At 38.7% G+C, this 13,856-nt stretch overlaps 1 protein-coding gene across 2 annotated transcripts in view; it reads right to left on the bottom strand.

The window, feature by feature from the left end:
• The window catches only part of ADGRA3 (adhesion G protein-coupled receptor A3), a 130,783-nt gene that overhangs the window by 38,749 nt on the left and 78,178 nt on the right, over nt 1–13,856 (bottom strand). For both annotated transcript variants that reach the window (XM_032135627.2, XM_032135628.2), the window contains exons 8-10: nt 12,856–13,020; nt 11,041–11,242; nt 9,912–10,067 (exon numbers count right to left, since the gene is read on the bottom strand). In XM_032135627.2, the coding sequence (XP_031991518.1) occupies nt 9,912–10,067; nt 11,041–11,242; nt 12,856–13,020 (523 nt within the window). The remainder of the gene's footprint in view (nt 1–9,911; nt 10,068–11,040; nt 11,243–12,855; nt 13,021–13,856) is intronic.

Here is a 13,856-nt window from a genome sequence, read left to right as displayed (position 1 = left end):
CAACCACAGTAAATACATAGATGAGAACAGGACTTCAAATGCTGACCGTGAGTACCTAGCCTGAACACTTCACCTCTTGGTAGCTCTGCTTCCTTTCTTCATAACTATAGATAATAATAGTCCTATCTTTCTGAATGTTGTGGAGATTAAGTTCCAATAATAAATACAAGGTTCCTAAAACCATGCCTGGCACATGGCAAGCACTCAAAAAATGTTGGCGCTTTTACTGTTTTAATCCAGAAACTGGCCTCTCTTTTAAGATGATAGACTCTAGAAGTAGTAGGAGAGTTGTATTTGTATGTCTGTGTTCACATAAAAACAGGACCAATGCATCCAACTTAACTGCCACTTGACCCTCTGTAAAGTCCCATTCTCCCCCAGCTTGATCCTATTAAAATAAGTTTTCTGACTTTTTACTGCCCTTACCATAATGTATCACAACTTTTTCCTTATTTTACCTCCAATGTAAACATCTTGAGGGTAGAGACAACAAAATGTCTTACATTTATATCCTTATTCACTAGTACAAGAGCTGATGTAGAAGCCAACAGTTATCAGTGTCCATGTATCCGATATGTATCAATATTCATTTTAAATGTTCATGATTACTGTTCACTGACTATTTATTGAGGGCCAATGTGAGCCAGACACTGGTGCAACAGCAGCAAAAGAAAGAAACAAGCTCTATCTTCAACCTTATAGTCTGGTGAAGAAAATGCAAAACAAGCATATAAATCCATTTTTAAAAAGTGATTTAGATTGTGATAACTGCTCCGAGGGAAATATGCCGAGAAATATAGGATACAGAGCAATGAAATTTAATCCAAACACCCTATTTTAATGAACTAACACATTCTCAAGGGGTACTTCCCCCCAAACCAAAGATATTAACATGATCAACTGACAAATAATTAAGAAGAGCCTGTAATCAAGCTCTGCAGAATCCTCAGTTGATTCATTTTTTATGATTCATTGGAACATTAGCATCCTAGTTCATGTTCCTACTAACAAACAGGTATGGGGGTGAATGTCATTCTACTAGAAGCCCTTACTTCTGGAGTTATAAAGAAGGGTATTGACTCTTGCTGTGTCAGTTACTGAATCTGTCAATCAGCCGTTTACACAGATGCTAAACTAGTAAGTCCAAAATCTTAATTGGAATTCACAGTAGTTGGAATAACTTAGTTAAGATTTTGTCTATTATTCTGACTTACTGTTATTTGAAGATTTTACACAAAAATGAGGTAAAAGAGATAACATGGTGAAATATGCTTTATGGCTAACAAAAATATTAATAAAATCCCCACTGGATGCAAAACTTTAAAATACACAAAAATATTGATTTTATTTTAAGGCACCACTGAAATATAGGCGGTGTTTACAGATTAGCAAAGTTACAACTAAACTTATTGTTTAATACTTCTTTGAAGTTTTAAATGTAGGAATTTTATAGGGACCTGACATGAGATCTGATGGGCACATCATCTTTCTTGAAAAATTCATCATTATTACATGATCAAAGAACTACTGCTATGCCCTGCCAGATAATGCCAGTAAAGAAATTAACTTGTGTTAATAATTATAAAAAAAACAAATATCTCTAAGAAGGTACAGGACTAACAACAGTAATTGCTTTAGTTGAAAACAAGCTATTTTTCTCATTATTTCACTCCGAATGGCTAAGAATGGAGGAAAGGGATTTGTTGCCAAAATATTCCCTAGAGCAGATCATCAGAAAATGTTAAATGCTTCTGTAGCTTGGTTACAGAAGTAGCTCTGAATATGTCACAGTGGCAAAAAGTGACACAAAAGGGGTAACAATGCATGAAAAATTACACTGGATTAAAAAAAGTATTCCTGAAATCTGACACACAAAGCTCATTTAAAAACTGCAACCAGTGTAAGGAGAACGCATCAGATTTCTCCTTGGCCTCATTCCCTGAAGGCCACTCCAGCCACAAGAGTCAGAAGGCCTCTTCCACCTGCTCTTGCACCTGTCACACTAAAGTGGGAGGACCAACTGAAAACATGAGCGAATGGACTTTATCGAAGATAAAATGGGGAAGAAACAAATGCACCACATTAATGGCAATGAAAGTGCTCAATGTCAAACGTTGGAAGAGACAGGATATTTCAAGTTCTTAATATACAAATGGCTTGGAAGTTTTGTCAAAATTAGGTCAAAGACATTTGTTAATTTAATAAATTTCTGATGTTATCATATTAATATACAAGATAATACATAAATGAAACTTGATGATATTTAATGTATAGTCGTTAACACTGAAGACATAATATCTATGTGCCCTAGAGTTAAATACTCCTGGGTTGAGATCTCAAGTCTGTCTCTTACAAGTTTAGATGTCCCTGAGCAAATCAGCCTGTGAGATTCAGTTTACTCATTTGTAAAATGGGACCAAGAACTCTACAAGTGCTCAGAACATCTCATTCCATGGTAAAATAAGAAAAAAAAAAGCAGAAGACAAATATCTTCACATACCCAGTAAAAATATAAATTAAGCAATTCATGGAGTTTTTGAGAAAGGTCAAGTGATCTAGGCCCTCCCATATTTACGTTTTCAATCATCGAGTAGCAAAGGAATACTTTTGTTCATTCTAATAACCGGAAAAGCAAGAATTAACAGACACATGCATAGGTGGAGCAATGGTTTTGGAGATGACAAATAGAGGAACCTATATCATCATCATTGCAGCAGCCGATCCTAATAAGCTCAAGTAGTCTTCACGATGTTCTCCTGGTTCCAAATTAAGTATACTATTGAGATCATACCTATTTCAAGGTATGTTATTATACTGATTAATGATGGAACCGTTGCATTCTGAAAGTCAAGTTTTAAAAGTATATTTGTCACTCTTAACTCACATCTGGCCTTACGTGCCACGGGATACCTCCGCAGGCTTCTCAGCAGGTTGCTTAGGTAAGCATTTGCTATTCAACAAGAGTCTGACTGTGATCACCATCAGGGTTATGGCAAAGGTTAAAGCTCGGATTTTACTGAGTTATAGAACTAAAGAGAATGATGAGGATAACAGTGGAGGAACTGAAGAAACTGGTGGAAGGGGAAAAGAGGTCGAGAAGAATATTGCACATAAGGCATGGCAGGAGTTCTCAGATCATGTAATAATCATAGTTCTTCAGGAGAGATGATGTGTCTACCATCAGGTCTCATGCTTGATCCTCATAAAGTCCACACATTCAAAACTTTAAAAAAAACTGAACAATAAATTTAGTTGTAATTGTGCTAATCTGTAAATATCTCATATATTAAAAGATAAAATATCGGCCGGGCACAGTGGCTCACGCTTGTAATCCCAGCACTTTGGGAGGCCGAGGCGGGCGGATCACAAGGTCAAGAGATCAAGACCATGGTGAAACCCCGTCTTTACTAAAAATACAAAAAATTAGCCGGGCATGGTGGCAGGCACCTGTAGTCCCAGCTACTCGGAGAGGCTGAGGCAGGAGAATAGCGTGAACCCGGCAGGCGGAGCTTGCACTGAGCCGAGATTGCGCCACTGCACTCCAGCCTGGGCGACAGAGCAAGACTCCGTCTCAAAAAAAAAAAAAAAAGATAAACTATCCCAAAATACTGATTCTACCCTAAGGTGTTACTGAAATATATGAGATTACAAACACGTATGTGCACTTCCTTTTCTAGAAATACAGAGGACCGAGTACTCTGAAGAACTCTCCAGCAGAAAGTGAAAAATGCTGAAATGAAAAGTTATCTTTCTAAATGCATCACTGAGAAGTAGGAAAATAGAGCCTCCTCCAAAACCCGGTCGCCAAAGAACAGCAGAAACCCGGAGAGTTCTGAGGTTGAACTCTGATGACCATGAGGTATGTTTTGACCTCCACACAGGGCCTAGGCCGTGCCAACACAGGGTACCAGGATAAGACCCCCTGTTACGAAGCTGGAAACTCAAAGGACACCACCTCCAGCATCAGGCCTAGCCAGCAATCCCTCAGCTTCATGGAAGGAGAGCCAGGAAACGTGCCTGTTTTGACCTGGGCAACAGGTAGAAGGAGGTTAAAAAAAAAAAATTATTCTCTGCCAATTTGGAAACACAAGTTGACCTTCAAACAGTTCCTTTATACTACTTTCGTGTTCTTAAAAACCTCAAGCTAAAAATTAATTTCAAAGTGAGTCCCCCTATGCTGGCACTTGGCAGAAGCAAGCCAATATCACAGTTAAGGATACATTAGACCTTTCTCACTAATGCTCCCAATCAACCAACACTTATTGATATGGTTTGGCTGTGTCCCCACCAAAATCTCATCTTGAACTGTAACTCCCACAATTCCCACGTGTTGTGAGGGACCCAGTAATAACTGAATCAGTGATAACTGAATCATGGGGGCAGGTCTTTGTCATGCTGTTCTTGTCACAGTAAGTCTCACTATATCTGATGGTATTATAAAGAGAAGCTTCCCTGCACAAGCGCTCTCTCTTTGCCTGCCACCATCCATGTAAGGCGTGACTTGCTCCTCCATGCCCTCTGCCCTGATTGTGAGGCCTCTCCAGCCATGTGGAACTGTAAGTCCATTAAACCACTTTTTCTTTCCAGTCTCAGGTATGTCTTTATTAGTAGCATGAAAATGGACTAATATAGTAAATTGGTACCAATAGAGTGGGGCGATGATGAAAAGATACCCAAAAATGTGGAAGCAACTTTGGAACTGGGTAACGAGTAGGGGTTGGAACGGTCTGAGGGCTCAGAATAAGACAGGAAAATGTGGGAAACTTGGGACTTCCTAGAGGCTTGTAGGTCTAGGCTGAGGTGGTCTGAGATGGAGATGAGGAACTTGTTGGGAACTAGAGCAAAGGTGACTCTTGTTTCATCTCAGCAAAGAGACTGGCAGCATTCTGCCCCTGCTCTAGAGATTTGTGGAACTTTGAACTTGAGAGAGATGATTTAGGGTATCTGACAGAAGAAATTTCTAAGCAGCAAAGCATTCAAGAGGTGACTTGAGTGCCGTAAAAGGCATTCCATTTTATAAGAAAAGCAGAGCATAGAAGTTTGGAAAATTTGCACCTTGACAATGTGATAGAAAAAAAAAAAAAATTCCATTTTCTGTGGAGAAATTCCAGCAGGCTGCAGAAATCTGCATAAGTAACAAGGAGCTGAATGTTAATCCCCACGACAATGGTGAAATGTCTCCAGGGCATATCAGAGGTCTTCACAGCAGCCCCTCCCATCACAGGCCTGGAGGCCTCTGAGGAAAACATGGTTTCATAGGCTGGGCCCAGGGTCCACGTGCTGTGTGCAGTCTAGGGACTTGGTGTCCTGCATCCCAGCTGCTCCAGCCATGACTAAAAGGGGCCAAGGTACAGCTTGGGCTGTTGCTTCACAGCGGGGCAAGCCCCAAGCCTTGGCAGCTTCCACGTGATGTTGAGATTGTGGGTGCACAGAAGTCAAGAAATGAGGTTTGGAAACCTCTGCCTAGATTTCAGAGGATGTATGGAAATTCCTGAATTTCAGGCAGAAGTTTGCTGCAGGCGTAGGGCTCTCATAGAGAACCTCTGCTAGGGCAGTGCAGAAGGGAAATGTGGGGTCAGAGCAGCCACAAAGAGTCCCTACTGGGGTACAGACTAGTGGAGCTCTGGGAAAAAGGCCACTGTCCTCCAGACCCCAGAATGATAGATCCACCAACAGCTTGCACTGTGTGCCTGGAAAAGCCACAGACACTCAATGCCAGCCTGTGAAAGCACCCGGGAGGGAGCTGTACCCTGCAGAGCCACAAAGGCAGAGCTGCCCAAGACCATGGGAACCCACCTTTGCATCAGTGTGACCTGGATGTGAGACATGGAGTCAAAGGAGATCATTTTGGAGCTTTAAGATTTGACTGCTCCGCTGTTGTGTGAATAAGTCTCACAAGATCTGATGGTTTTATAAGGGGTTTCCATTTTCATTGGCTCTCATTCTCTCTTCGCCTGCTACCATGTAAGACATGACTTTGCTCCTCCTTTGCCTTCTGCCATGATTGTGAGGCCTCCCCAGATGTGCTGAACTGTGAGTCAATTAAACCTCTTTCCTTTATAAATTACCCACTCTCAGGTATGTCATTATTAGCAGGGTGAAAACTAACACAATGGGTAAATAATTGTCGTTTTTATTAATCTTTCTTAAATATGTGTATGGCTCATACTTATTTCAATGTTTAATATTAGAAATGTTTGGGGTCTTTATTTGGAAGTTTGGTGATATTTTTGTGACCAGAAATGATCTCTAGGGATTTTATAAGTCTTATTTACATCAATTAGCATATGGTCAATTTGGTTTCATTATATATCATTTTATTTAAAGTTGCAGTTTCTAAGAACCTATAGATGACTTTAAGTGAGGGCTTGCTGTATTGAAAACTGTTGAAGCCAGCCGGGCGCAGTGGCTCATGCTTGTAATCCCAGCACTTTGGGAGGCCGAGGCAGGCGGATCACGAGGTCAGGAGATCGAGACCACGATGAAACCCTGTCTCTACTAAAAATACAAAAAATTAGCCAGGTGTGGTGGTGGGCGCCTGTAAGTCCCAGCTGCTTGGAGAGGCTGAGGCAGGAGAATGGCGTGAACCCAGGAGGCGGAGCTTGCAGTGAGCCGAGATTGCGCCACTGCACTCCAGCCTGGGCGACAGAGCAAGACAAAAAAAAAAAAAAAAAAAGAACAATTCACACTAAAGGTACTACTTTAAAAACCTAAAAAAAATTAAAGCAACAATAGAAAATGGAGCTGTTACAGGGGTTCTCAAAGCCAGTGTCAAAGTCATGCTGCCCGAAACATCACCTGAAACTGACTAGAAATTCAAATTCTCTGAACCCATTTCAGACCTGCTGAAATGGCAACTGGGAATGGCAGGGAGGGGGAACTCAGGCAGCAATCACTGCATATAACAAATCCAGCAGGTGATTCTGATGTGTGGTGAAGTTTTAGGAACAAAGTCCTAGAAAAGCTTAATAATACAGAAAAGTCTGGCAAGTAAGATCAAGAAAAAAAAAATACAAAATAATCATAATTGTCAATACAGAAGCAATGACACTTTAAAAATAAATGAAAACGCCATACACTTGTAAAAGTCTATATATAAACTAGTGTAAGGCGCAATATTTTAAAATAAGAGACAATAAGGGTGCCAGAAAGCATCACCAGATCTAATCTTTATATTTAACTTTCTCATCTTATAAAATACGCATACTGTTTTCATTAGAAAAATCACTTTAGTAAATACATAACAGACACTTCTGTTGCCTGAGAGACAACCTTTAACTGTTTTTAAAAGGATCCACTAAATATATTACTTAGATCTGGCAGTTTGAGAGCTTTTAATGCCTATCCTGAGACAACAAAGTGCCAGCTTGTGTTGGCCAGGCTCAATCACAGATTAAAAAGCAATTCCCCCACAATACTTTAGTTATGAAATCACCCATAAAATAATAACTTTCAGACATAATATACAAATCAATTTATTTATTTCTCTATCTAAAGCTAGGTGCATTTTAGGATAACTTGGCATAATTTTATGCTGTGGTAATTAACTTAAAATGAACCCCTTAAGCCTCCTAATTTTTTTCACTACACTAATAAATGGTGAAAGCTATGGCCTGTGGCTCAAATTGCCAAAGAACTGTATGTCAGTCACTGCATCACATGCAATATTATTACATTTATATCTCAATTATTCAATCCTGAATATTTTCCTGTTTCTCGTGCTGACAGTTAATAAGTTGCCATCACTTGCTTCCAAAGATAATCATAACTTTTCCGTCCTATGTTAGCCAGTAAAAGTGACAGCAATCTTCTTCACACTAAATTTTTACAGAACTAACTGATGCACTCGTGATTGTTTAAAAGGACTTCCTTCTTAGCTTCTGAGGTCATAAAAATGTTATATTTCATAACCTAATAAAATCATATCCAAGCTTTGCAACTATTTTGCAAAATTGTTCGCCTGTATTTGTGCACATACACTTTTCAAATTATACAGAGAAAATAGCATCCCCATTTGAAAAATGAAGAATAAGCCCATGGTTAATTAATAACTAATGAAACCATGTCTACTTCCAGTTCAATACGATGCTTCCACCTAAGAACCCATCAATGCAGCCGACCATTCTTCCACAGATTGGCAAACAGTTCAACACACACCTCTGGACACCACGTTGCTCAGAGGTGAGCAAAACAGGGTCACATCATAAACATGTATTCTTCGATGGCGAATGTTCTTCCATGTCCACATTCCAAATGTCATTACAATTATTCTAGTAACTAGAAACATCCCACTCCCAGAAATTTCTGCTAATCCTGTGGGCAGCTAACCTGTCATCTTAAGCAACAATGCAGCATGATATTAATCACAGAGCCAGAATCCAAACGGCCTCTCCCAGTGCAAGGAAAATTCACTGCAGGAAAGTGGGCTGTGCCCTGGAGACACAATCAAGTATCAGGAGCAATTAGGAAATCATGGCCCCTGAAGTTCAGAAAACAAATGAAATGTTACCCGCTGACAAGTGAGGTGGACTATCTGTCTAAGTCTCGTTTATATACATATATATTTTTTCCTTCCTTTAATAACTACATCCTATCAAAGTGCCTAATGCACCAGGGCCACAGTTCCAAAAACTTATTGCCAGAATGCAAGATACTAATTCTTATATATATATATATTATATATAAGAATATATCTATATTACATATATATGTAGATATCTATCTTATATATAATATAGATACATAAATAAAATATATGGTGTATAAGAATATATATTAGATACATAAATATATAATATACATATTAGATATATCCAAACGTATATATTAGAACGTATATGTGATATATGTGTGTGTATATATAATTGATATATAAAAACATATTAGAATGATTTAGGAAAACAAGGCTTATTATTTACATTTTAGCAATATTAATGGATCTGAGAAGTTCTACATAAAGAAATATGCAGGTTTTGTTTAGCCCAGTGTTTTCCCCACAGTGGTGTACAGAGCACTTTCAGAATTGCAAGTCAGGGCCGCATTGTATGAGAAGGTGAATGTGATGCTACAGAAAACTCTTATGGATGAGTCAGGGATCTTGGGTTCTGTTTTCAGGCCTGCCCTAACCTAAGCGTGGGCTTCAGTTTACAACTTGCTTGAGGTTCCCTCTAACTCTATAATTCATTTCTTTATAAGTGATTATATCACAAAAGAAATTGTACATATAAAGTTCTCATGAAGCTTTAAACATAAAACTTAAGAACACAATTCTGCCCCTTGAAAATTACTCAAAACATTAATTTGCTGCTCATTCATTCTGTAAACTGTGCTTGTCAATTTTTTCCCCTAAAAGATATCATGTGGACAAGCATATCATGGTTTCATCGTGGTCCCGTTAAGTTAAAATATGTCACTTTTAGAATTCACTGCATTTTTAAAATTTGTATAGTCCAATCATTTTGAATTTCAAAAAAGTGCCTAAAAAGCCTCTCATTTCTCTAGGACATTACAAGGACAATTAAAAGGTATTTACTACAAGATCTGGGTGACCAAAACTCTCATTACAAAAGATGAGCGCAAGGGTGTGTGGAGAAGAGAAATCCAGCAGGCTGAGCTAAGCAGCCCTGCCTAAGCCACAACGTGGAGGCAGAACACTGCTTTCTCACCAGCGACCTCTGCTAGATCTCTGGACCTTAATGTCCAAGAACTGAGACTTCACCTCTGCCAGTCCCAGTAACAAACAGGTCATAAGAGAAGAAGCAGAAATATCTCAACAAAATTCTGGAAATTTTAAGGCGTGCTTTTAGTTCAAATATGATAAACATAAACAGGCCTTAAAATATACAGCTTGAACTCTGTCACACTACCATTTGTTGACACTGTATGCTACAAATCTGAATTTAGAAAAGTACCTCTTTTGATTTTTCCTCTTTAGTAAATCTTCCAAATTTTTCAATCATTTCCGCCACAAATATAACATCCATTTTGTCAGAAAAGTTGGCTGCTTCCACAGTGTAAGCCAGTAACTGTCGAGCTGTTGCCACGGCATTGGTAAGATTGAGGGGCATCTACATTTCAAAGGCAAAAATGATCCACAAAACAGTCATTAGCAAAATGGTCAACACAATCCTGACATTTTAACTTTGCATTTCCAAACAGCAGTGAATTAAAAAACTTTATTATTTACTCATCATGGCCTTCTTAAAATGCTTTACAAACCCAAGAAAACTGGAATTTTAATGGAAACTCACTGGAGGGAAATTTTTTCAAGCTTGGAGTGAAATACAATACTACATAAAAATACATGAGGTTAAGATGTTGCACCATCTACCTCTTCTCTGCCTATCCAAATTCTACACATACCTCAATCCCAATTGATTAATAAAGCCTTTCCTGAGTATTCCTGCTGGGAGTGATCAATACCTCCCTTGGAACTCCTACTCACAAGAGTGCGAACTACTCATTTGGCACTTATCTCTATTGCCATGCACTGCCAGTAATGTTTTACATTTGTTTATCTACTGACCCTAACACGGACTTAGCACCTAACATTGCAAAAGGATTTTTACCAGGTGCTAAGGGGCAAAAGAAAATACATTACACAAAAGCCATCTTCCACTTGCTTATAGTCTGGTAAGGTTTAAAAAGATGCATAGAAGCAAAGATAACTAAAAGCACGTGAGTAGTTCAAGTATTCCAAGTGATCACTTTCAACAAAGTGATTATAAAAGGAATCCAAGAGGTGGCTTTCAATGTGAACTCGAAGGATGGTTAGGATTCTGTCTAGTGGATACAGATTAAAAAAGATATTCAAACAATGGCACAAAGGGAGACGGTGACTGGAAAGGAAGGATTCCATAGAGGGCCTTGACTAGTGGTTAAGATAGACCTGATCCTGAAGACAGTTAAGTCAACTAAAGTAAAAACACCAAATCCTTATGTTTTGCCTAGTATTTAAAAAAAAAAAAAAAAGCTTATGCATTTGGTTTGAATACCATGTTTTCTCCACAACCCAAGTAAACATGAAGACTTTCTAGTTACCTGATTAAACATATAAAGAACTCTAGTGACATCATTTGCATATTGGCAGCGAGAATAATCATCATCTGCCCAAAAGCCACCTCTATCACACCTGCGCCAAGCTTTTCTCTCATCCTGTGGGTTTCCAGGATATATCCCACTGCCATGGGTGTTCCGTGTACACTGCAGATATGCAGTAATGCCTGCCAATGTTCTGGGCCATCTAGAGATGAAGACAAAATAGTACAAGAAAATCTAAATGACACAGGTACATCAAGAATAACAACAGCAGAGAAAAAAATCAAAGATGAAGATGTGTCATGTCAATATAACCCTGACACGGGTAATCAAAACTGGGCTGGGAGAAACCTTGTTATTTGAACTCTATGTCTCCAAAACTGAGAATGAAATTCAACATGTTTAATACAGGTTACCATTGATGCTTATCACAGGGACCACTATATTACAGTATCAGTCACACCAAAATAGAATTCATTACAAAAACCACATAAATAGATCAAGCAACATTAAACTAAATCTTATTAATGCAGTGGGAATTTAATTGCATAATATCTTAAGGAGTGTCAAAGATAAATAATTCATTGATCCATAAACATTTAATTGCTCTATTTTTAAAAATGTAAAGCACTCAAAACTATGAGAATATAGAAAATCTACCATAAATAGTAAATATCATATTAGGATTATTTGATAAAAGATGTTGAATATAACAAAATTACCAAATATCATATATTTCACTTAAAAGCATGTACTATAAATATTATAGATCAATACTTAATCTACATAAAATACTTATCCATTGGCAATAATAAATGTTGACTTCCATCTATTGATGTCAAGAATAACTTTTGTAAAAAGAGCAATGGCGAACTAGCTGAGATAAAGATGTTATTATTGCTTCTTTACTTTGGATTTAAAAGATTAACACCAAAGGGTTTTCCCACCCTTGAAACACTGAGGTTAGAGCCAGGAGGTAACAACTGAACCCATTAGAGACTATGCAAACTGGGTAATAAACGATCTTTATGCTGCTTCAAAGAATAACATATTTTCATTTGTTCATATCAACCATAAACTCATTTTTTAAATCCCTGAACTTAAATAAGATCGAGTAAATAAGATATTTAAAGATGTTTTAAAGCATCTTTGAAAGTAAACGGAGTTTAAGGTAAAAGCTGTCATCTCTTGCAAATCCTGAACTTTCTACTAAAATAAATAAATAACTCCCTTTGCTTAGATTAACAGAGCTCAACAAACCCCACCTGGGCTTCCATGGCTCCCCAAGTTTCAGGCTACCCAACAGCTTTCATTTCCCAAAGTCCTTCTTGCTTGATTTCCAGAAGAACTGAACAAGGGGAGAAAATTAGATAGGTGTTTCTTCTAATTATGATGCCTACTGAACCGCCAGTAGTGAAAAGTACCTTAGCAATATAAAACCTTCCAAGGTCCATCTATAAAAGAGCTATTGGGGGGAAAAAAAAACACAGAAAATACCTTAACCTGTTTGAATTTTGTACTCTTTTACCAGAATATCTCAAATGTTTCCCTAAGGCAATGGCTCTTACACAACAAAACCATTTGTTAAAAATGACTCTACTTTCAGAGATTCTTAAATCAACAGGTCTGAGGTAAAGTTCAAGCGCCCTTTTTGTTCATCTCCATAAGTGATTCTGAAATCATTATTCTAAAGGGTAGTCCTCAGACATGCACAGTTCTCAAATTTTGTTACTCAAGACAGGAAACAGTAATGTGTCTTAGACAACAGAAGGATCTGGGGCAAATTAAACTTTTCCCAGTATTTTCCACAACACTGACCTGAAATCACCTTTGTTGTTTACCACCCTCTCTGGAGGACAGTACTGTGCAGAACTCTCTAATACCACGATATCCACAGTCCTCGTATTATTCCCACGTTTGGTCTGGACATGACAGCCCCAATTCCCAGTAGATCCAGCCTGAATATTAGAAATGGTTAGGGCACTGCATAAAGAAAGATTTTAAAAAGAGAGAAAATATAATTAGGCAAAAAAGGAGACAATACTGGGTCTCAATCATTCATTTAGCAAACATTTTTTAATGCATATTGTAGGGTAAGCACTTGCTATATAAAAATGAATTTAAAAAATGAGTCCTTCCTTTAAATCCTTCAGTGTCAAGGCAAAAAAGGAAAGAGATCTTTAAAATACAAGATCAGGGCAATAAGAGACATATGAATCATGGCCAGGCACGGTGGCTCACACCTCTAATCTCAGCACTTTGGGAGGCAGAGGCGGGCGGATCACCAGGTCAGGAGATCGAGACCATCCTGGCTAACACAGTGAAACCCCGTCTCTACTAAAAACACAAAAACAAAAAAAAATTGGCCAGGCGTGGTGGCGGGTGCCTGTAGTCCCAGCTACTCGGGAGGCTGAGGCAGGAGAATGGCATGAACCCGGGAGGCGGAGCTTGCAGTGAGCCGAGATTTCGCCACTGCACTCCAGCCTGGGCGACAGAGCGAGACTCCGTCCCCCAAAAAAAAAAAAGTTGAAAAAAAAAAAAAGAGACATAGGAATCAAATGCAATGCTATATGATGCATGAGAATTCTCCTTGCAGAAATAGGGAGAGCCGAACACTTTACAGAACAGGAATGGCAAGTAATCCCAGCACTCTGGGAGGCAAAGGCAGGTGGCAGGAGTTCAAGACCAGCCTGGCCTTCAAGATCAGCCTGGCGAAACCCCGTCTACACTAAAAATATTATAAAAAGTTAGCCGGGTGTTGTGGCACACGCTTGTAATCCCAGTTGCTTGGGAGGCTGAGTGAGGCTGGAGGATGGCTT

Source organism: Hylobates moloch, unplaced genomic scaffold (genome assembly GCF_009828535.3).
Source record: "Hylobates moloch isolate HMO894 unplaced genomic scaffold, HMol_V3 SCAFFOLD_17, whole genome shotgun sequence".
Taxonomy (NCBI): domain Eukaryota; kingdom Metazoa; phylum Chordata; class Mammalia; order Primates; family Hylobatidae; genus Hylobates; species Hylobates moloch.
The sequence above is the reverse complement of the archived record's forward strand: the minus strand, read 5'-3'. Positions and strand labels throughout refer to the sequence as shown.